We start from the raw sequence: 20,631 nt of genomic DNA, 5'->3' as shown, positions 1-20,631 counted from the left end.
CATGGAAGACTGGAAGAGATGTCCATGGACTGAATCGGGATCGAGGCGTAGCCGCGCATCTGGTAACTGCTGTTAAAGAACAAAGCTGGTGCCCGTTTCCATTAGGATGTCGGTCTTTCCATTTGTGACATATATTGGCCCGGTGGTATTAGCGAGTCAAGCATAACGTTTAGGATTCTTGGCGAAGGTGGTTATAGCCGTGATCTGGGCTGCGACGCCCGCACTGACGAGGAAGTCCTCCCACTCCTCACCATCCACCTGGCGTTCATGAATACGGGCCCACTAGATACTGCCTTTATCTCTACTTGACTTGGATGGATAGATGAGGATATAAAGCATATAGTCCTCGGTGGGTTGACGATCAGGTTCACCGCTCGGGCCCATGCCAGCATCGGGCGCCGTCTGGGAATCATCTGGACCGGACCCGGATCGTGCTCCAGCCAGTATCAGCTTATTGACCACCTGAGGATAATCTGTTGCGATCATCTGAGCGATCATGGCGCCCAGAGAGAAGCCAAGGATATCAGCCTTGGGCACGTGGATGGCAGTGAGATGATCTGTGACTGTTGCAGCCATAGCGTCGAGGGTATCCGGAATAGTGCCTTTGCTATGGCCAATGCCGGTGTTTTCGAGCTGAATCGCCTCACGGTTTTGCGCGGTTATGTTCATGAGGACAGGATCCAATGTGTCCATACTGCCACGGTAGTGGCTCACGAAGACGAGAGGAGTCTTTGACGGTTTAACGAAGTGCTGTGTAGGAACTCGGAGTGTTGTCCATATCAACGAACTTTGTGCTGGCGAATTGGGCCAAGTTCCGGTGTGATACACCGTCAGGGATGTTGCTCTTCGTCCACCTGCTCAGAAATGCATAAGTATAATATTTAGCAAGGCCTTGGAATAATCACTAACTAAGGATTTGCGATAGCCATCGTAATGACAGCGATAAGGTGAGCAAAGGCCTTCATGCCATATAGATTTGTGAAGAAGATGGGAAATGATGGTTTGACTGTGTTCTAAGATGCTGAAAGTACGGTGGATGCAAAGACTGATGCACTGTGACTAGCAGATAACGTTCCAGTTCCATATCGTGAAGATGTCGCGTGTACATGGTTCAGCACCCACAGAGTTCGCAACAAGCAAGTAACTTGCAAGCCTTGCTTGCTTAACTTGGCTTGGCACCAAGTTAAGCAAGTCAAGTTCATCTACATAAAAACATCAAGCAAGTCAAGTTTAACTAGCAAACTTGCTTGGTAAACTTGAATAACTTGGGTAACCTTATGAGGTCTTTGTTGTTGCAGGAAAATAAAACTGCGATAGGATTTTTGGTGTTGCAGTAGGTGGGCCTATGCTTACGGTACGGTACGTAGTCAGCTTACGCGCCCCAACACGTAGCGTTAACACTTACTACCTACTTCTGCACCTATTGCTATATCAGCGTGTATTATCACAGTCTTTTTGAGCTATTGTAGTTATTATTGTTTTTTGCTGCCTTCTATGCCTGTTTAACGAGCCGCTAAAGGTACTAAACGTAGCGCAGGACTTGCTGAACAGCCCGCCAAACGCGTGCGCGTCACCCGCGGTACAGGCACTAATACGCAGCCGTTAGAGCTAGCTGATACTCAGCAAAGCTCGTCGATAATATCAGCACCTAAGCTACCTCAGCGGCAATCACCGCGCAAAGCCCTGGCCGACGCAGCGTCCCAGGCCACCGAACAGCACCCTTTCGAGAGCCAGTTGCTGCTTAACGCCGTGCCTAACGAGGCTATTGTACCGCCTATCGAGGGTTCCAACGCTGCTACGGTAGCTAGCGCCGCCAACGATAATCGCGAGGTCGATAGCTCGTTTGATGAGCGTTTCCTCGACAACTTTGACGGCATTAATTGGAGTCGATTGTCGCGCTTTTGCAAGCCTCTGCGCTTACAGAAGCGCCAAAAAAGCTGGATATACAACCATGGATATCGAGTTGCGCTGCGCAGTAACACTGATGAGATCTACTTTATCTGCAAGTTCTGCCATCAGCGTCGCTCACACGATAGTGTCCTTAAGGTTACGCAGTCAACTACATCCGCGATTACTTACCTTAAGCAACCGAAAGCAGGTTACAACTTCACAAAAATCGGCTTACAAGCAGCGACAAAGCGAGCATTTGGCTAGCGATCGCTTGCGATGGTGACTGGATCTGGTGTAGCAATTAGCTAGGAGCTAGTTAATGAGCTAGGCAACTTTGACGTACAGGCCTTCCGCTACGCAGCTGTTACGTGGCTTATTGAGAACAACCACCCTCTCTGCGAGCTTGAAACACCTGCTTTCCGATCGATGATAGGCTTCGCAAGCCCTGAAGCAGAGAGTGCGTTGTGGACGAGCGCTAACAGCGTTAAGGCGTATGCAATACGGCTATATGAGTTCATGTTACCCTGGTTGTTACTGCGCTGTCTAAAGCTATTAGCAAAATCCATATAAGCTTTGACGGGTGGACGACAAAGGGAGGCAAGCGGGGCTTCTTTGGGATTGTTGCGCACTACGCCGACGCATTAGGGACGGTTTTCGACATGCCTATCGCGCTGCCGCAGTTAACAGGCGCCCATACTGGGGAACGGATTGCTGAGGTTGTTGGTCAAACGTTGCAGAAGTTTGGGATATCGCCGCTAAGGCTTGGTTGTTTCGTCCTTGATAACGCGTACGCTAACGACACAGCCGTTACCTATCTTGCTGGGTAGTACGGGTTTACTGCAGCTTACTAGCGCCTACGCTGTGGCCCTTATACGCTTAACCTCATCGGCCAGGCTATTATATTTGGTAAGGATCTAGATTCGTACGATAACGACGCAGCGGAGCGCGCAGAGGAAGAGGAATCGATGACGAATTGGCGCAAGGATGGCCCGTTAGGCGTACTTATCGACGTGATTAACTATATTAAAACGCCCCAACAGTACGATCTGTTCAACCGTTTCCAGCTCCTTACTAACGCCGAGCTCCCCACAAACAATCAGAAGGCGATATTAGAGCTAATTAAGCCTGTTGTTACGCGTTGGAATTTATTCTATAGCTGCTTTGAGCGGGCTATTGAACTACAGCACGCTGTGAGCAATTACGCCAACTATCACATCTAGCACACGCGCAATCTCGACGATATCGCTAAGAGGCGCGGCAACAGGGTTCCTGACGTACCAAAGTGGATGCGATTAGACGGCCTTACAGCCGCAGATTGGGCGGTGATATCGGAGTATACAGAGGTGTTGAAACCACTTAAGCAGGCCACTAAACAGCTTAAAGGGCGCGGTAAATCAGGTCAATTTGGCGCCCTATACTCAGTAATACTGGTGTTCGAAACGCTACTACACGAGCTTGAGCAGCGGGTTAAACTATATAATCACGTCAACTACGAACAGATCAACGCTCCTGAGGATCATCTGCCCATCAACCTCCGCGCCGCCTGGGCTAAAGCCAACACCTACTACTCTAAGCTTGATAGCTCACCATTTTACTACGCCGCAACAATACTCCATCCGTACTACAAACGCTATTGCGATCGCAGCTGGCGCTCAAAGCCAGAGTGGTTACACGCTAACAACGTAGCTTTCCAGCAGCTTTGGCAGCAATACAAGCCAACTAACGCTGTACAAACTACTCCTAGGCCACTACAAAGCGCGCTCGAGGACGCTATCGCCGCGATAGCTGACGCCGACGATAGCAGCGACGACGAGGATATCGACGAGTTCCAACGCTGGAAGAAGCTTGAGCCAAAATGGACGCGCGAGCAGTTCACTCAAGGCTGTGATCCTATCCGTTACTGGATTGAACTACAACCAAAGTATCCCAACTTAGCTAGGCTGGCGTTTGACGTTCTAACGATACCTGCTAGCAGCTGCGAGTGCGAGCGATTGTTCAGCGAGCTCGGTGATCTATTAGAGCTAAAGAGACGCAAAATAGGAGCTCAACTACTAGCTACACTGCAGTGCATTCGAGCTTGGACACGTGCTGGATTCGAACGTCCAACTCCAGGGATCGTCGAGAAACTAGAGGCAACGCGTTCTGAGACGCTGCTGGAGGGAGAGTATGATCTGTGCAACTGGGAGGCGCACCCGCAGTAATCTGCATATATGTTAACTATAATAATTACCCAAGTTACCCAAGTTATGGAAGTTTACCAACCAAGTTGTGCTAATACCGCTTCCAAGTCAAGCAAGTTTCGTTACTACCGCAAAATCGTCCCAAGCAAGTCAAGTGAGCCTCAAAACTTGCTTAACTTGCTTGTTGCGAACTCTGAGCACCCAGTTGTAAGCCGCTTGCTAAATTTAGTCGTTCCAACGCTGGAGATGTCGGACACTCATGTTTGGCCGGTATAGTACGATACAGGAGTTACAACCTCAGCATTGACCTAAGAGTGATTTCAATTATCTCGAGTTCCCCTCGAAGAGTAGATAATTTACGCCTTGGGTTCGACCAAGTACAATGCAGAGTGTGCAACCTATGGACCATATTCCGGTGGTCAGATCAATCAGTTCGAAGCCGACAGCCAATGCTTGCACTCTGATGATTATGTAACCAGCGTATTGCGGCGGCACTGAATCTTAGTACCCAAATGCCTTTATATCCAGTCATTCAAGTTTTCGTAGGGCGTACAAAGCGTACGTATGGTCGCATTCGTATCTGGGTACTGTTCATTAGCTCCCGGCTTGCAAACAGCATGATTAATGGACAGCCAAAAGCCGCGTTCATTGCGGCCCACAGGCCCGTTCTGAATCATGTCAGTCCTCACGGAGCGACTCTCCTGTTTCGATTGGGCGTGGTTGCGGCGTGATATTGTTGCCCTGGACGATTATCAGCCCAATTTTGGAGTGTTTTGCTCATGTGTAAGCATATCCTAGACGTGTCTTGCCCATCTGAACATACACCTTGATCAATGCGCAGGGGATTTTCAACAAGATAACACGAATGTCGGATGTATTTCTGAGGACGTACATCACCGCGACGTTGTATTCTTGGAATCATCTCCCATTGTGAAGGCGCAAGCAATGGATGTACCAAATGCGCCGGTTCAAAATGACTATAAGAGCGCCTACAGTTATAACTGTCGTTACAACAGCAATCCATCATCTGCTCCGTTCTACAACTTCGTCCCGAAAAGCTTTGTTAAGACCCATTACATCTACTCCAACCAATTCAAAGATGACACAAATAGTACTTGTCACGGGCGGCTCTGAACGTCAATCCGGTTCATTGAGCGACTGGGACATGTTGAATTTTCCCTTGGTCACACCAGCTATGGTGTAAGGTAATCGAAAGACGGTCTCGAGGTGACGATCGGTGATGAAAAGACCTCTACTAGAGTCTTTGGCATCAGAGGCAGCCACAACCAATGCCACATCCTGCTAAACGACTCCCATCTTCGCTACTTCTAAATACTAGTCTTGAGTGTTTCTCTTTATGATAGAGAGAAAGCCAATTCAGACACATCTAATGCCAATGCCTTCAGCGACTCCCACAACATCTTGGAACCTCTTAGGCAAAAGTTTGAACGCAATGCCATTTAGATGTACCACAAGACTTTTCGAGGTCATCGGAGCGGCTACCTCTCAGTGGAATCCCAACAGTGACTTAAGGTCATATATTGACCTTTGTGGCCCCTGCTTTCAATGAGCTGAATCGAGGGTCGTGTATGCTCTCTGAAATGCGCCAGGACACGAGTTGGCATTCGCTTCTCATTCTCAGGTAGGCAGCTTTCGTGAGAATTGCACAGCGTCCGCAAGTGTTGGGCTACATCATGCGCTGTGGTCATACGTGGACCAAGAATCGGTGTGTTGTCAACCAGGGTTATACATGGCTGCCTGATTTCTACTTTCAGTTCGAGGATGAATGATGGGATCTCTAAAGTCTCACTAGGTCTGCCAGATAAAGTTTAGATCTTCTGATATTTACTCCACGTATCCAGCCAACTTCTTGCCTCTCAGGGTCCCAGATTCTGGCCACGATGATGGCCTCCAGATCGAAAGACTTCTTTAGCTCAATTGGTAAGAAAGGTAGGCTTCTCGATATCATCTCATAGAGTCAGCATGATCTCGAACGGAAAGTTCGTGGGGTTCTTGTGCTTCCCTTAGCCTCGTTCATCTCAGGGCTCGCAACGGATCAAAATCAAATCAAAGCTTGATTGATTTGATTTGAATAGCTTGATTTGTTTTTGATTTAAGATAAACTTAAATAACTTGCTTTGAATTAAATAACTTGATTTGATTTAAAAATTTTATAGTATAACCTTGTCAGCCACTAAACGTGAAACCTAAAGTGCGGCGGACAGATAACCGGGCAACTCTATTGGCCAAACTAATGATCTAACTTCTATCACTCCTGCTTTATGTCTTATGCCTCATGCCTTACTCATGATACCTCTAGAAATATACTTAATCTACCTCTACTGTACACTGCAGTAGTGCGCACGATCTTCTTTTAAAATATGTTCTATCCCTTAGCATGACATCAATATCTTCTAACTTACTTGCGAGCTTATCTAACCTGCCTTTGTCTCTAACATGCGAACGTAAGTATGCTATTCTACATAGCTTCGATATTAATACTTAATTTTGCGGCGGCTATCTGCTCCGACGTTAGCTTGCACATAAGCACTCTTAACAACGCCGAAGTTAGATCTATAATTACGGCGCCCTCGTCTATTACCTATTAAACCTAAGCAAAGACTGTTAGATTTGTACCTACTGTAATAGTGCTGGTTATAAGACTACCTTTGATCTAGTGTCCTTAACAGCAGCAGCAAGGCATCTACTCTAAAAGCATAACATCAGCTAAGTAGAGCGAAACAATTCACCTAACACACATAGCCTGTTCGACCTTAACAGCTGTGTTAAAGACAACAGAATAAGCACCTTAAATGCTTAACTTAGCGCTATAGATGAGCGCCTCCGCACGTTCACGAACATCGACTTCCTTAAATTCCAGCGGAGGCTAGTTAATTAGGTAGTTCTTAACAACCAAAGCTATGACGGAGCGTCCTCATTACAAGCGAGAGAGCTTTTTAAGGCCCTTAACCTAGAGATTAATCACAGGTTTCTATACTAAAGTAGCAACTCTATTAAGCGACTAATTAAGGCTTACTATATGTCACGGGGTCGGCAGGCAGGGAAGGTAGGTGCACGTGATCAGTATATTCACTACGATATCGCTGATAGTACGGGGTCAGGCTAAGACAAGGACGTAGCTCAAGGAGCGTACGACAGGGCGCGTTCGCGCAGGAATTTCAGCGATCGCGCAGCTGCTCGCTTAGCAGCTTGGCGCGCTCTAATAGGCTATCTAGGTCAGCGCCGTGACAGTACTCCCCTCCTTAGGCGGAGCTCCGACGACGCGATCAACGGGGCTTGTCTGGGTAACGGCGGTGGAAGTTCTTGACAATCTCCTGGGCGTTCTCGACGTAGTCGGCTGGTACTTCAGTAGGCTCGTCGTATCCAACCCACTTCACTATATACTTTAGTCGGGGCCGGCTTCCACGGCCGCGGCGGTCCCAGCAGGAGTCTAGGATGTCCTCGACCTCACACTCCTCGACTCCCTCAACTTCGACAGGAGGAGGCGGGTCTTGTCGCTGCCCAGGCAGGGGGTCAGTCGCAGCTGGGCGGAGCAGGCTCACGTGGAACACAGGGTGGATCTTCATTGAAGCAGGCAGCTCTAGGCGGTAAGCATACGGGCTGACGACCTTGGTGACCCTGTAGGGTCCTAGGAATTTCCAGTCTAGTTTTTTCTGCAGGCGGGCGGTCTTAATATTCCGGGCGTCAAGCCACACTAGGTCGTTTTCAAAGAACTGGCGGGCAGGTTTGCGTTTCCTGTTGGCGTACTTCTCGTGCTGGGCTTGTGCGACACAGATCTCAGAGCGCAAGTACTCGTGGACGGTTTTCATCTTTAGGGCTAGATTTTCGGCGTCTTGCGCCGCTGGCTGTCGGCTTAGATCAACAGGCTCGAATCCTAGGCGGGGGTGGAAGCCGTAGTTCGCGAAGAATGGCGTTGTGCGGGTGCTCTCGTTGTTGGCGTTGTTTACCGCGAATTCGGCTAGCGGTAGCTATCTCGCCCAGTTATCCTGCAGGTACGAAACTTGGCTTCGCAAGTACTGTTCTAGGAAGGAGTTCGCTCTCTCCGTTTGCCCGTCAGTTTCTAGGTAGTACGCAGTAGACAGGAGGGGCTAGATCCCTAGGCGTCGGGTTAGGTGGCTCCAGAACTCGGATACGAACTGTGGTCCTCAGTCTGATACGATAGTCTTGGGGAGGCCGTGTAGCTTCCAGACGTACTTCGTGAATAGGCGCGATACCTCCTCGGCGTCGCAGGTACCCTGGCAAGCAACAAAGTGCTTCATCTTAGTGAGTCTGTCTACTACGACTAAGATAGCGTCAAATCCACTACTCTTAGGCAGGTGCGTGATAAAGTCCATCGACAGATCTTGCCAGGCTCGGTTAGGTATTGGTAACGGTTTCAGGACTCCTTGTTTTGCTTCTCGTGACGTCGTAATTCGTCTACAAGTGTGACAGTTCCGAACCCATTGCTCGACGTCAGGGATGCCAACAAACAAGCATTTTGATTGACTTGATTGATTCTTGATCCAAAAGCTCAAACAAGTCAAGATCAATTCGCCTATAGCGTTTTCTCAATCAAGAACAAATCGAGGCCCTATTTTTGATTAACTTGATTGATTAGCTTGATTATGTGCTAACTGTAGCGCGATTTTCGAGGTATCTAATGAGATTGCTAGGCTGTAGATAATATCAATATAGTGATGGATTAGTGGTGTTGAGTTTCGATTAGTAAGCAACCTTCTGATTCAGCTTACCCTGCAACATACTATCAGCGTTTAACATCAGCCTATATCTTATATCAGCGCCCATCGCGATCGTTATTTCTAAGTTTCTTACGCGCTGTAACTATCCGTTATGCCTCTAAAGGCCTCTAAACGCGCTGCTAATCGCGTTGCTGCGTCAAATAAACGCGTCAAAGTCAACAACTCTCAATCGCAGTCTGAGCTGCCTGTACGAACCTCACCGCGCAAAGCCCTTAAGGTTGCAGCTAGCCAAGCTACAGACGAGGCTCCGTTCGAATCGCAGCTGCGCAACCTACTGCCCGATAACGCGATTAATCCGCCAACCGAGGGCTCACGAGCTACTACAGAGGCTTCAACTGAGGCGTCTGATAACTACGATGGAGGCGAGCTCGATAGTCGCTTTGAGGATAGGCACGATGGCCTTGATTGGGCTCATATACCGCGGTTTATGAAGCCGCTGAGGACGCTCAAGGGCAGGAAAAGCTGGGTCTTTGAGCACGGCTATCGCCTCGCCTTGATAGCTAATCCGCAGAGAACTTTCTGGATCTGTAGGCATTGCTATAAACATCAGAAATCAGAGGGGAAGCAGACGATAGAGGTGACGCTATCAACAACTGCTGCGATAACTCACATAGCACAGAACAGAGTTGGCCACCGCCTCAACCGTCAGGGCCAGCTCGCCAGGGCTGCGCTACCTCGAGGTCAGACGTCCCTGCGATTACTGAACGATAGCGGGGTTGCTGTATCGCAGGAGGTCGCAAATCAGATCGGAAACTTCAACGTACAAGACTTTCGATACGCTGCTGTTAGCTGGTTAGTTGATAACAACCACGCTCTCCGCGAGTTTAAGACTCCAGCTTTCCGTGAGATGATAGCGTACGCCAATCCAGAGGCGGCAGAAGCTCTATGGGTGAGTCGTACTAGCGTCGCGAGCTTTGTTATGAGGCTCTATCGCCACCTTGAACCGCAGGTTGTCAACGATCTGTCGCGATCGATTAGTCAGATCCATATCAGCTTTGACGGGTAGACGACAAAGGGTGGCAAACGAGGATTTTTTTGGTATTGTCGCTCATTACGCTGACGCCTGTGGTAACATTAGGGACCTGCCTATTGCGCTACCGCAGCTTACCGGTGCTCACAGCGGTGATCGGATTGCTGATATAGTTGCAAAGACGCTGCAACAGTTCAGTATTGATCGCTCTAAGCTAGGCTACTTCGTCCTCGATAACGCATCCTCAAACGATCAAGCTGTCGCCAAACTCAGCGAGTTATACGACTTCGAAGCTCCTTATCGCCGCCTCCGCTGCGCACCTCACACGCTCAACCTTGTAGGCCAGACAATCATGTTTGGACTTGACAAGGAGGCGTATAACAACGACATTGTTAACGAACATGATACAGAGGCGCGATACCTGCGAGACTGGCGAAGAGACGGTCCGCTAGGAGTACTAATCGATATCATCAACTACATCAAAACGCCTCAGCAACATGATTTGTTCGCATCGCTTCAGCGCTCAGTCAACGATCAATCGCACACAAAAACAATACTAGAGCCAATCAAGCCTGTTGTTACGCGATGGAACAGCTATCACGACGCCTTTGAGCGCGCAGTTCAGTTGTCAGAAACCTTCAACCTATACGCCAACACTCATATTGATCGCACCGCGCGCGACGACGCATATGCGCACTCGCGCGATAACAAGCTACCTGACGCGCCCTCTTGGATGCGATCTGGCGGGCTAAAAGCAGCAGATTGGGCGGTGATAACTGAGTATATCGATGTGTTGAAGCCGCTCAAGGAGGCTACAAAACGCCTTGAGGCGCGCGGTAAACAAGGAAGCTTTGGAGCTATATACGAGGTTATCCCAGTATTCGAATACGTACTTGGAGCTTACGAGGCGATACTCAGGACCTACGATCACGTCGACTTCAACGCTCATCCTGAGGCTCCAGAAGATCACCTCGCGATCAACCTCAAAGCTGCCTGGCGCAAGGCCACCGCTTACTATACCAAACTCGATGCCTCGCCCGCCTACTATAGCGCAACTTGCCTCCACCCATACTACAAGAACTACTGCTTAAACAGCTGGCGCGAGAAGCCTCACTGGATTGTCTCAAACGAGGCAGAGTTGCAGCAACTGTGGGCGCGATATAAGCCTATATCGCTGCCAGTTACGCGCCCGAGGCCGCCGCAATCAGGCGGTATTGACGACGCAATCGCTGCGCTTGTCAACTTTGAGCCTGCAAACGAGGTGGATATATTAAAGATAGACGAGCTTAATTGCTAGCGGCGATATGAGCCAGCGTGGATAAAAGAGCAGTTTGAGCAGGAGGGTAATCCAGTTAAGTATTGGATCAGCCTGCGATCGCGATATCTAAATCTATCGCGATTGGCAATCGATCTGCTCACTCTACCAGCTAGTAGCTGTTAATGCGAGCGCCTGTTCAGCGAGCTTGGCGACCTATTAGAGCCCCGCAGGCGGAAGATCGGATCTCAACTGCTAGCGGCTATCTAATGTACCCGGAGTTAGAGAAAAGCAGGTTTCAAGCCTCCTTATAGCCAGGAGGATAGCCTTACTGATCAGGAGGTGATCAGAATCTATGATATATGCGAGTGGGAGAATGATAACTAGAGGCAGCCATATAAGATCGCCCTAGATTGCATATCAAACATGATCAAGAGCATTAAAACTTCAATCAATTACGACTCTAAAACAGCTTCAATTAAATCAATTTCAATCGCGACCTCATAAAACTTCAATCAAGCTCAATCGGCGGCCTCAAATTGATTGACTTGATTGTTGGCATCTCTGATGGAGGGGAGACAGTCCTGCACCGGGCAGCTCGAGCAGGCAATGAGGCAATAGTGCAGCTTTTGATCTATACTGGAGCGAACGTGCAGGCGAAAGACGACAACGGGAAGACGGCACTACATTGGGCAGCTTTGTGGAATGGAGGAGAGGCACTCGCGCAGCTGCTGATTAGCAGAGGAGCAGTCGTTAAGACGAAGGACAATGACGGAACGACAGCGCTACACTGGGCAGCAAGAAAGCGAAAGGATGCTGTGGTGCAGCTACTGTTAGATAGAGGTGCAAATATCGAAGAGAGGGATAACGATGGGAAGACGGCGCTGCACTGGGCAGCTGAGGAAGGGGCAGAGGTAGTAGTGCGGCTGCTGGTGAACTTTGGAGCGGATGTCAAGGCGACGAGCAATGATGGGGAGACGGTGCTGCACTCGGCAGCATCATCTTTTGAGAGAGAACGAGGCAATGGTGCGGCTGCGGCTGGATCTTGGAGCGGACCTCGAGGCGAAGGAGAACGATCGAATAACGGCACTCTAGCAGGATACTCTTTAGCGATATCACGGTGAAGCGTGGCATAACTATCTAGAAAGTCAGGATGCGAATGACTTGGTTGTCTTTGCTATTGTCTTTGCTGCCGTGCTCCATACACTCCATATGATATCGTGATGACTACAACTAGGTATTAGTGAGCTTTCGCCTTCTCGGATCATTTGTGGTAATTATTTATGTAGGGGCTATTCTCAATGAGGCTAAGGCCAAGCTAAGCGATGCAGGGACCCTTGTAGGCTCGGTGTTCTGTGTAATGTGCAGACGGCTGGCGTGATTTGTCCCCCCGTTTTTGAGATTTGTCCCCCGCGCTAGTGCTAGTGGAAATCAGCTGCCCAACTTAGCTTAGCGCGTAATCCACGAACGCGAGACCTGCGCGAAACCTGCGCGTCTCTGCAGCACATGAAATCGTCCACATCACTTTTAGTATTAGGATCGTTTTCACTTCCTCTGGCGCCTAAGTATGGAAGACATCCAGCCACCTCTAGATCTTTTATATGACTCCTACGAAGAAGCGTATAATGCTCTTAAGGCGCATGGCATGCAACACGGTTACGGCTTTGTCCTAAAACGGAGTAAACCTCACAATTCCGATGTTAAAACACGATATTACTACCACTGTGACCGATTCCGGAAGTACTAGTCAACCGCGAAGATACTGAGCACAAGCACGCGCTTAACAGAATGTCCTTTCAAGCTGGTCATCTTTAAGACGAAGCACAGCGACCGGTGGAAGCTAGAGGTTCAGGATAAGCATCATAACCACCCTCGATCCATTAACCCAAGCGCGCACAACGTCTATCGCAGGCGAACGTCTGCACAGAAGGAAGTGATCGAATCGATGACGCATGCTGGCGCGCGGCCGATGCAGATCCTAGCTGCAATCCAAAAGGAGGACCATGACACGCTAGTCTCTGCTACCGACATCCGGAGCGAGAGAAAAGCAGTTCGAGAGAAACAATTAAGTGGAAGGAGTCCAATCGAGGCGTTGCTGGACAACCTATCTACGTCAGACTGGGTCTTCGCGGTCAAGAAGGATGACAACAACCACGTCCAAAACCTCTTCTTCGCCCATCAGAAGCAGATTGAGATGCTGCGGGCCAATCCCGATGTGCTGCTGATGGATTGTACATACCGGACCAACAAGTACAAACTTCCACTACTACACATACTCGGCTGCACCAACTTGCAGACTTTCTATTCTGCAGGCTTCTGCTTCCTTACCAATGAGACCCAAGCTGATTACCATTGGGCGATCGCGAACTTTCTCCTCAAAACAGGTGTACAAAAGCCCCGTGTGTTTATTAGTGATCAAGAGGAAGCATTAAAGATGACAGCTCGATCGTTGCTCCCAGAAGTTCCTCAACTCTTGTGCGTGTGGCATATCAACAAGAATATTCAGACGAAGGCGCAACAGACTTGGCGAGATGCCGATGGCGTGACGAGAGAGGAGAAGAAGAGGATCGCAGAATACAGGGCTGGGTTCATGAAGCGCTGGACGCAGGTATGCCCACCCTAACTCTACAATACATCGAAGGAAGCTTTCCTTCGAAGCGTCTTACAAGTTTTTCGCAGAACTGACTCGAGCAGCTTGTCTACGCAAAGAGACCATTAGAGTTCCAACTTAAGTGGGATGAATTACTCAAGGACTACAGCCACCAACAAGAACTTTGCAGGTACCTGCGAGACAACCAATATCTCACACGCACCGAGTGGGCAGCCGCTTGGACTTCGCACCACCGACACTATAACACTATTACAAGCTCACCTGTCGAAGGGATGCACAAGGTCTTGAAGGACTATCTCATGACCTCAAGAGGCGATTTGCTGCGTGTCGTTGGGAGAATTGAGCAAATGGTCAGGAGCCAATACACACACTTGCCAACAAGCAAGCCAATCAAGCCGATCTAACTAAATTCAGTAAGATCTTAACGTACGCGAGTTAGTCAATTACCATATTAGGTTAGATCGGCTTGATCGGCTTGCTTGTTGGCAAGTCTGCCAATACAACAAGTACAGCAAGGACATTGCTTCTTCTAAACACAGTGTTAAGTTTGAGCATAGACTAGAAGCAATGCCATTCCTGCCTCCTGGCATCCACAACGTCTTGACGCCGCCAGCGATCGAGCGCATCAGGCAACAGGACCTTCTCCGCCAGAAGGAGCAGAGACAACATCAGGGTGGACACCCTTGTTCAGGCCTTTTCGAAAAAACGAACGGTCTTCCATATCGCCATACGTTGCAAGAAGTGGCAGTGGCTGGATCGACCCTACGACTGAGTCATCTGTACGACGATCATTGGCGCTATCAACGCGACCAGGGACCGTCATTTTATTTGTCTTCAAGGCCACACTCTTCTGTTCTGGAGCCACTCATCGCTCAAACAAGAGGCGGGCCAAGAAGAAACGACTCATCGACTCGTCGGCAGACTTGTCAACAATCAAGCTGCAAACAAGCACTTGATTGAGGCTTGACGAAAACTGCAAGTCAATCAAGTCAAGCCTCCGCCTGGTAGTTTTGCAATCAATCAAGCCTTAGGGGCAAAGGCTTGATTGATTGGCTTGATTGGCTTGATATTTTAGCGTTAATTTTAGTGAGGCTATTGAGTTTGCCATGCGAGCACATGGTGTTGAGCCTCGCTTACTAATACTAGTACCAGCAATGTTAGTCAGCTATACTTCCGCGATGACCCTTACGTTATCGCACTCTTTCTAGAGCTGCTAAAGCCTACTAATTCGCGTATATGAACGCGTCATTTCGTGTTATACTTGCCTCTATCGCGCTATGCCGCCTAATCAACCCCCTAAACGTCCGCGCAGAGACGCGTTTGCACCAAACAAGCGCGCTAGAGTTGCTGCTCGTGGTACAGAGTCGCAGCCTATCGACATCGACAAGAGCCAACAGCCAGCTTAGCGTCTATTACCGCGCAAAGCCCTGGCGACTGCCGCGTCCCAGGCCACCGAGCCGCCTACCTTCGAGTCGCAGTTGCGCGAGAGCCAGCCTGAAGCCGCTATCGTAGCACTAACCGAGGGCAGCAGCGCCGCGACGGTTGCTATAACTGAGGATGACGAGGACGGCAATGAGGATAGGGACAAGGGTCTTGATGAGCGCTTTGCCGACAACTTTGACGGCATAGACTGGTCGCGTTTGCCGCTATATTGCAAGCCTGTAACCACCCAGAAGCAGCGCAAAAGCTGGATATACCGCTATGGATACCGCGTTGCGCTTATCAAGGACCCCGATCGTCTCTTTTTCGTCTGTCGCTATTGCTATCAGCGCAAGTGGATAGACGCTGGGCAGGGCGGTATATACGAAACGACGCTATCAACAACAACCTCAGCCCGCCATCTTGAGCAAGTTAGACGCGGCCATAACCTTACAGCTCCTAGTAAAACGCACAGCACAATGAAGGCAGGCAAAGGCGGCCTGCGCGCCCTATTAAAAGCCGCTAGCGTTAAGGTATCGCAGGGCCTTGCTAATGAACTAGGGGGCTTTGATTGTCAGGCCTTTCGACATGCCGCAGTCGCCTGGCTTGTCGACGGCAACCACCCGCTCTCTGAGTTTCAAAAGCCCGCATTTCGACAGATGCTTGAAGCTGCAAACGTAGAGGCAGCTACGGCGTTGTGGACGTCTCACGCAAGCGTTTCACGATACGTGATGCGTCGTTTCGACCTTATGTTACCCCAGGTTGTCATTAATCTGTCGAAGGCCCTTAGCAAGATTCACATCAGTTTTAACAGTTAGACAACAAAAGGCGGTAAACGCGGCTTCCTAGGCGTTGTTGCGCACTACGTTAACAGCGCTAGTGACCTTATAGACCTCCCTATCGCGCTGCCCCAACTAACGGGCACGCATACTAGCGAGAAGATTGCAGAGGTTGTTAGCAAAACTTTACAGCAGTTTGGCATCAACTCGCGTACTGTTGGCTACTTTATGCTTAACAACGCTACTAATAACGACACTGCTGTCCTCAGCATCGCGCAGCAGATGGGCTTCAACGCTGCCCATCGTCGCCTCCGCTGCGGTGCTTATACTCTTAACTTGATTGGTCAGGCTTTACTTTGGGGTAGCAATAACGATGCGTATGATAACGATAGCAGCGAGCTTGCTGTTGAGAGCGAGTTGTTACGCAACTGGCGCGAGGATGGGCCACTTGGCGTACTTCTTAGCGTGATCATCTACATCAAAACACCGCAGCAGCTCGAGCTTTTTGAAAAGTTCCAGCGCCTAGCTAACGCTGAGCTGCCCCCTAATCAGCGCGAAGTACTTGCACCTGTCAAGCCAGTCGTTACGCGCTGGAACTCGTATTATTCCGCCTTTGAGCGCGCTGTTAAGCTGCAGCCCGCTGTCAACGCTTATGCCCATTATCATATATGTCGCGTGCGAGATGAGGATACATATGCGATTAGCCGTGGCAACAAGCTACCTGAGGCTGCGGTCTGGATGCGGTCTAGCGGCCTCACAGCTACTGACTGGGCAGTTGTTACCGAGTATATCGACGTCTTGAAGCCGCTGAAGTCAGCAACAAAGCGCCTGGAAGGACGTGGCAAAGACGCTGAGGGTCGTGTTGGAGGCGGTCATTACGGCGCTATCGCTGAGGTTATCCCAGTCTTTGAGTATATACTTACGTACTACGAGCAACGCGTGGAAGCCTATGAGGCTGTTGACTATAACGCGCATGACGAAGCGCCCGAAGACCACCTTGCGATTAACCTCCGCGCTGCCTAGGCGAAGGCTAGTGATTACTACAACAAGCTTGACCTCTCACCCGCGTACTACGCTGCAACTCTACTCCATCCACGCTACAAAACGTACTGCGAGGTCGCTTAGGCGGACAAACCTGAGTGGCTAGAGGCTAATGACCGCGCGTTTCAGGAGCTTTGGGCAGAGTACAACACCTTACCGCGTGCTGTAAGGCGCCCAAAGGTTATTTCTAACGAGATCGACGACGCAATTGATGCTCTCCTAGACCCAGATGGCGCCATCGCTGCTACCGACGGCTATATGGATGAGTACGAGAGGTGGAAGGCGTGCGAACCGAAGGCCAGTAAGGGTAGCTACGCTGCGGTTCACCCTATTTAATACTGGGTAGGCTTGCGTGATCGCTACCCCAACCTTGCGCAGATGGCTATTGACGTGCTCTCTATCCCAGCTTCAAGCTGCGAGTGTGAGCGCATGTTCAGCGAGCTTGGCGATCTCCTTGAGCCTCGGAGACGGCAGATCTCGCCTCAGTTATTAGCCGCTATACAGTGCGTACGGCGGTGGCATAGGGCTGGCTTTGATCAGGGCGATAGCGCTGCCACAGCGACTGTAACTGACGCTGATATAGACGCTATATATCGATTGTGCGATTGGGACCACGAGAACGAGGACTTGGTATAAGCAGTCGAATTGTATAACATCAAGCCAATCAAGCTCTCAATCAAGCCTCAAGTCAAATACTGCAAACAAGCCAATCAATCAAGCCTAATAACAGATGTTTAAGCCTCAAGTCAAGCCGGAAGCTGAAACTTGATTGACTTGATTGTTGACAAGTCTGCTCGTCGGAATCCATCGGCCTTCGAACAGCGTGTGCCGCCTTCCGTTCCTCGGTTCCAGCCTCACTATCAACCGCAAGGTCAGACACTTGCTGAAGCTTTGCAAGAAGCCAACACCTCTGTCACTATATCAGTCCCTACACCTGAACCAGGGATAAATCTAGTCAGTACCTGCATATCGGTATCGATTCCTGCCCCTGCCCCTCTACCTCCCCCCACTTCACTTCGCTTGTCTCCACCTGTCGCTGTTGCTGTGTCTGTAACTGTGACTCCGCCTCCTGTCTGGCAGCCTCCGACGTTAGAAGAATTTCTAGTGGACATTGAACGCCGAAAGTCCGAGCCTGTTCTATATGATTGTAATGACATAATCTCGGCGACCAACTTTCTGGCGCAAACGGGTCAGGAAGGAGACCCGGCAGAGTTAGTAGAAGCACGAAATATGGCTCTGGCTTCGCAGGGACTTTTCGGTTCATGTACACCAACTATGGCTTGGAACTATCATTTTGGGGACATGGAAGCTTTCTATGCTGAGAGATTCGCGCAGGTCGATGCTCAGAATGCGCTCAATGAGCCTCAAGAGGTGCCTACACCGCGGCCCAAACGTGCTGCAGCGGTGGCGGCTCCTGAGGCCTGGAAGAGCCTTGGCCCGCGTAAGAAGCGACGAGAATAGTAGTTTATAAGTTAACAATATAAACAGTTTAGCTTTAACCTTCTTTTAAAAGGTTGAATAGTGATACGCATTAGTTACTATGATTTACGCTCGCGCTAGTACACATGTGATTAGCGCGGGGGACAAATCTCAAAGGGGGGACAAATCACGCCAGCCTCCCTCAACCCCTGTACTTTCACTCGTAGGTGGAGAGACGCGCACGAGGCGGTTGATATTTTCAATGTTGAAGTTGGAGCGGTCGCTACGCTAGTAAGTAAAGAAAAGTAGTCAACTGCGGCGACCGTGGTGAATAATACACGGCCGATTCCCCCTGCGTACTCAAAATCTCGACCAGTACCTCCACTTCGCTCGCTACTCGCAAACAATCCGCGACTATGAACCAGCTTCCACAGGAACTGGTCGATCGCATCAGTAGTTATCTCTCTCGCGATGACCTCAAGAACACGCTATTACTGTCTCACGCATTCCGCTTTCCCGCCGAAAAATACTCTGGGGCGTTCACAAGCTTCGACCTGAAAGAGAAGACCACCGACAAGTTCATCGACACTTTCTCTAGCCATCGGCTCCAGTACTTGCGCGATGTGAAGTTCGAAATTATCCTCCCTTCACAAGACGAGGAGGATCGCGACAACGCGGAACAACTGAGCAAACATGACCAGAGCTTCACTCAGCAAATCATGTTCTTATTCAAGACTGTCAAAACTGTCGAAGAACGTGCAGGGCCCAACAATGGACCTGGAACAGTCCGGCTCGAAATTGGCTCTCCTAGGAGAAAGATATCTTGGGGAACTTCGCTCTCGATCCATCATCATCTGAGCTGGCGCGTCCATTTGTTGGAACCCGACGCACTGCCGTCACTTGAATCGGTTCGTTCCCTGGGGGTAGGAGGTGAATGGTACAGGGAAAGCTCAGGACAGGACTTCAATTGGGGGCATGTGAAGATGGACTACCGTGTGATGGTCGACCTCGTCGTAAAGCTGCCGAATCTCGACTACTGGGGCTGCCAAATTGGAGGGGATGAATGGTCCCCGAAGACCGAACAAGAAGCGGCAAAATATTTCACGCAAGATTGGGCTGGACCACGCCGGGATACCAGACAAGATTTCGCAAAAGCTCTGATGGCTGCGCGTTTGCCTGAATCACTTCGGCGCGTTCGCCTCGATTTCCTTTTTTCCATGCACGATATCACGAATATCGACCATCTCACCGCACAACCTGATATGGTAAGCCCAGCGGGTAGCGACCTGTTCAGCACCGGCCTAAACCACCTCTCGCATCATCTCCGACGGCTTCACTTGCGCGTAGTCGCGGACGAAACGCTGTTCATGCCCAAGGACAACTGCACCTCTTCTTGGCCGAATCTGGAAAGTTTCGTCGTCATGTTCCACATGGTGAGCCCGTCGGGACAATGGTATTTTGTCGGACCAAACGGCGAAGGTCGCAACACGGCTGCAACCAAAGTCACTGATGCTTCATACCCTCCCTTGAAGACAACCGACTATGACAGAGACATGGACCACATTATTACGTTCGAGGGAGACCGACGCTCAGAGGGCATCGTTCAGAACTTCCACGTCCGCGTCGTGCCGAATGAGACTACACTACGCCCATTCCTTGCCGCTTTTGCCAAGGCAGCGTCGAACATGCGGGCCCTCCAAGAAGCGGTGCTCTGGTGCCCTCTTTCGTGGGAGCCGGGTGTAGACGAAGACGGCGAAGAAAACATCCCTATGCCCGACTGTGTAAATGTGGGATACGAACCGAGCTCACTCGCCTGGGGAGTGAATTACGTGGCGCCAGGCGAGCCTCGCTATAATGAAGAACCAGACAACTTTAGTGTACAAGTTCCACATCTATGGTGGAAAGTCGGCACGTGGCGTCCGGATGCTGAGCTTCATGAGCTTTTTCGCCAGATTGGACGTGTGCCGTGGGGTGATGGCCTGCAAGAGCGCTGGGACGATGTGCTCAATGGAGAGCGATACGTAGACCGCGAGCATTTTGAGGAATGTGTGCAGGAGAAAGTTGATAGATCCTACCGGTGGGAACGGCAGCAGTCTTAGATCACCGCGAGGCACGCCTCACAATGTCCCATCGAGGTCGTGTAAGGTCCGTATGCAAGTCCGTAGACTTGACTCTATACTAGTAGCGTGAGATGAGTTTACCTGCCAATCTAGATTCTCTGTATCTGTGAATTCAAATACGCCGTCAAACTAACGCTATCTACATGCAATCGCTAAACCACAAACCACCATCCCATCACCCCGCCGC

At 50.0% G+C, this 20,631-nt stretch overlaps 3 protein-coding genes across 3 annotated transcripts; 2 read left to right on the top strand and 1 right to left on the bottom strand.

Moving 5' to 3' along the window:
* Nucleotides 1-282: 282 nt before the first annotated feature.
* On the bottom strand, nucleotides 283-693 carry ALTATR162_LOCUS5081 (uncharacterized protein; the record flags this gene model as incomplete). The annotated part of the gene is made up of 1 exon (XM_043312698.1): nucleotides 283-693. One exon carries the CDS (start codon nucleotides 691-693, stop codon nucleotides 283-285), a length of 411 nt encoding a protein of 136 aa, XP_043168633.1.
* Nucleotides 694-13,000: 12,307 nt separating this feature from the next.
* On the top strand, nucleotides 13,001-13,678 carry ALTATR162_LOCUS5080 (uncharacterized protein; the record flags this gene model as incomplete). The annotated part of the gene is made up of 1 exon (XM_043312697.1): nucleotides 13,001-13,678. The coding sequence occupies one exon, from the start codon at nucleotides 13,001-13,003 to the stop codon at nucleotides 13,676-13,678; it is 678 nt and encodes a 225-aa protein (XP_043168632.1).
* A 5,062-nt stretch (nucleotides 13,679-18,740) lies between these two features.
* Nucleotides 18,741-20,423, top strand: ALTATR162_LOCUS5079 (uncharacterized protein; the record flags this gene model as incomplete). The annotated part of the gene is made up of 1 exon (XM_043312696.1): nucleotides 18,741-20,423. The coding sequence occupies one exon, from the start codon at nucleotides 18,741-18,743 to the stop codon at nucleotides 20,421-20,423; it is 1,683 nt and encodes a 560-aa protein (XP_043168631.1).
* Nucleotides 20,424-20,631: the final 208 nt, after the last annotated feature.

The sequence above is a fragment of the Alternaria atra genome, assembly GCF_907166805.1.
Source record: "Alternaria atra isolate CS162 genome assembly, contig: 25, whole genome shotgun sequence".
Lineage (NCBI taxonomy): Eukaryota > Fungi > Ascomycota > Dothideomycetes > Pleosporales > Pleosporaceae > Alternaria > Alternaria atra.
The sequence above is the reverse complement of the archived record's forward strand: the minus strand, read 5'-3'. Positions and strand labels throughout refer to the sequence as shown.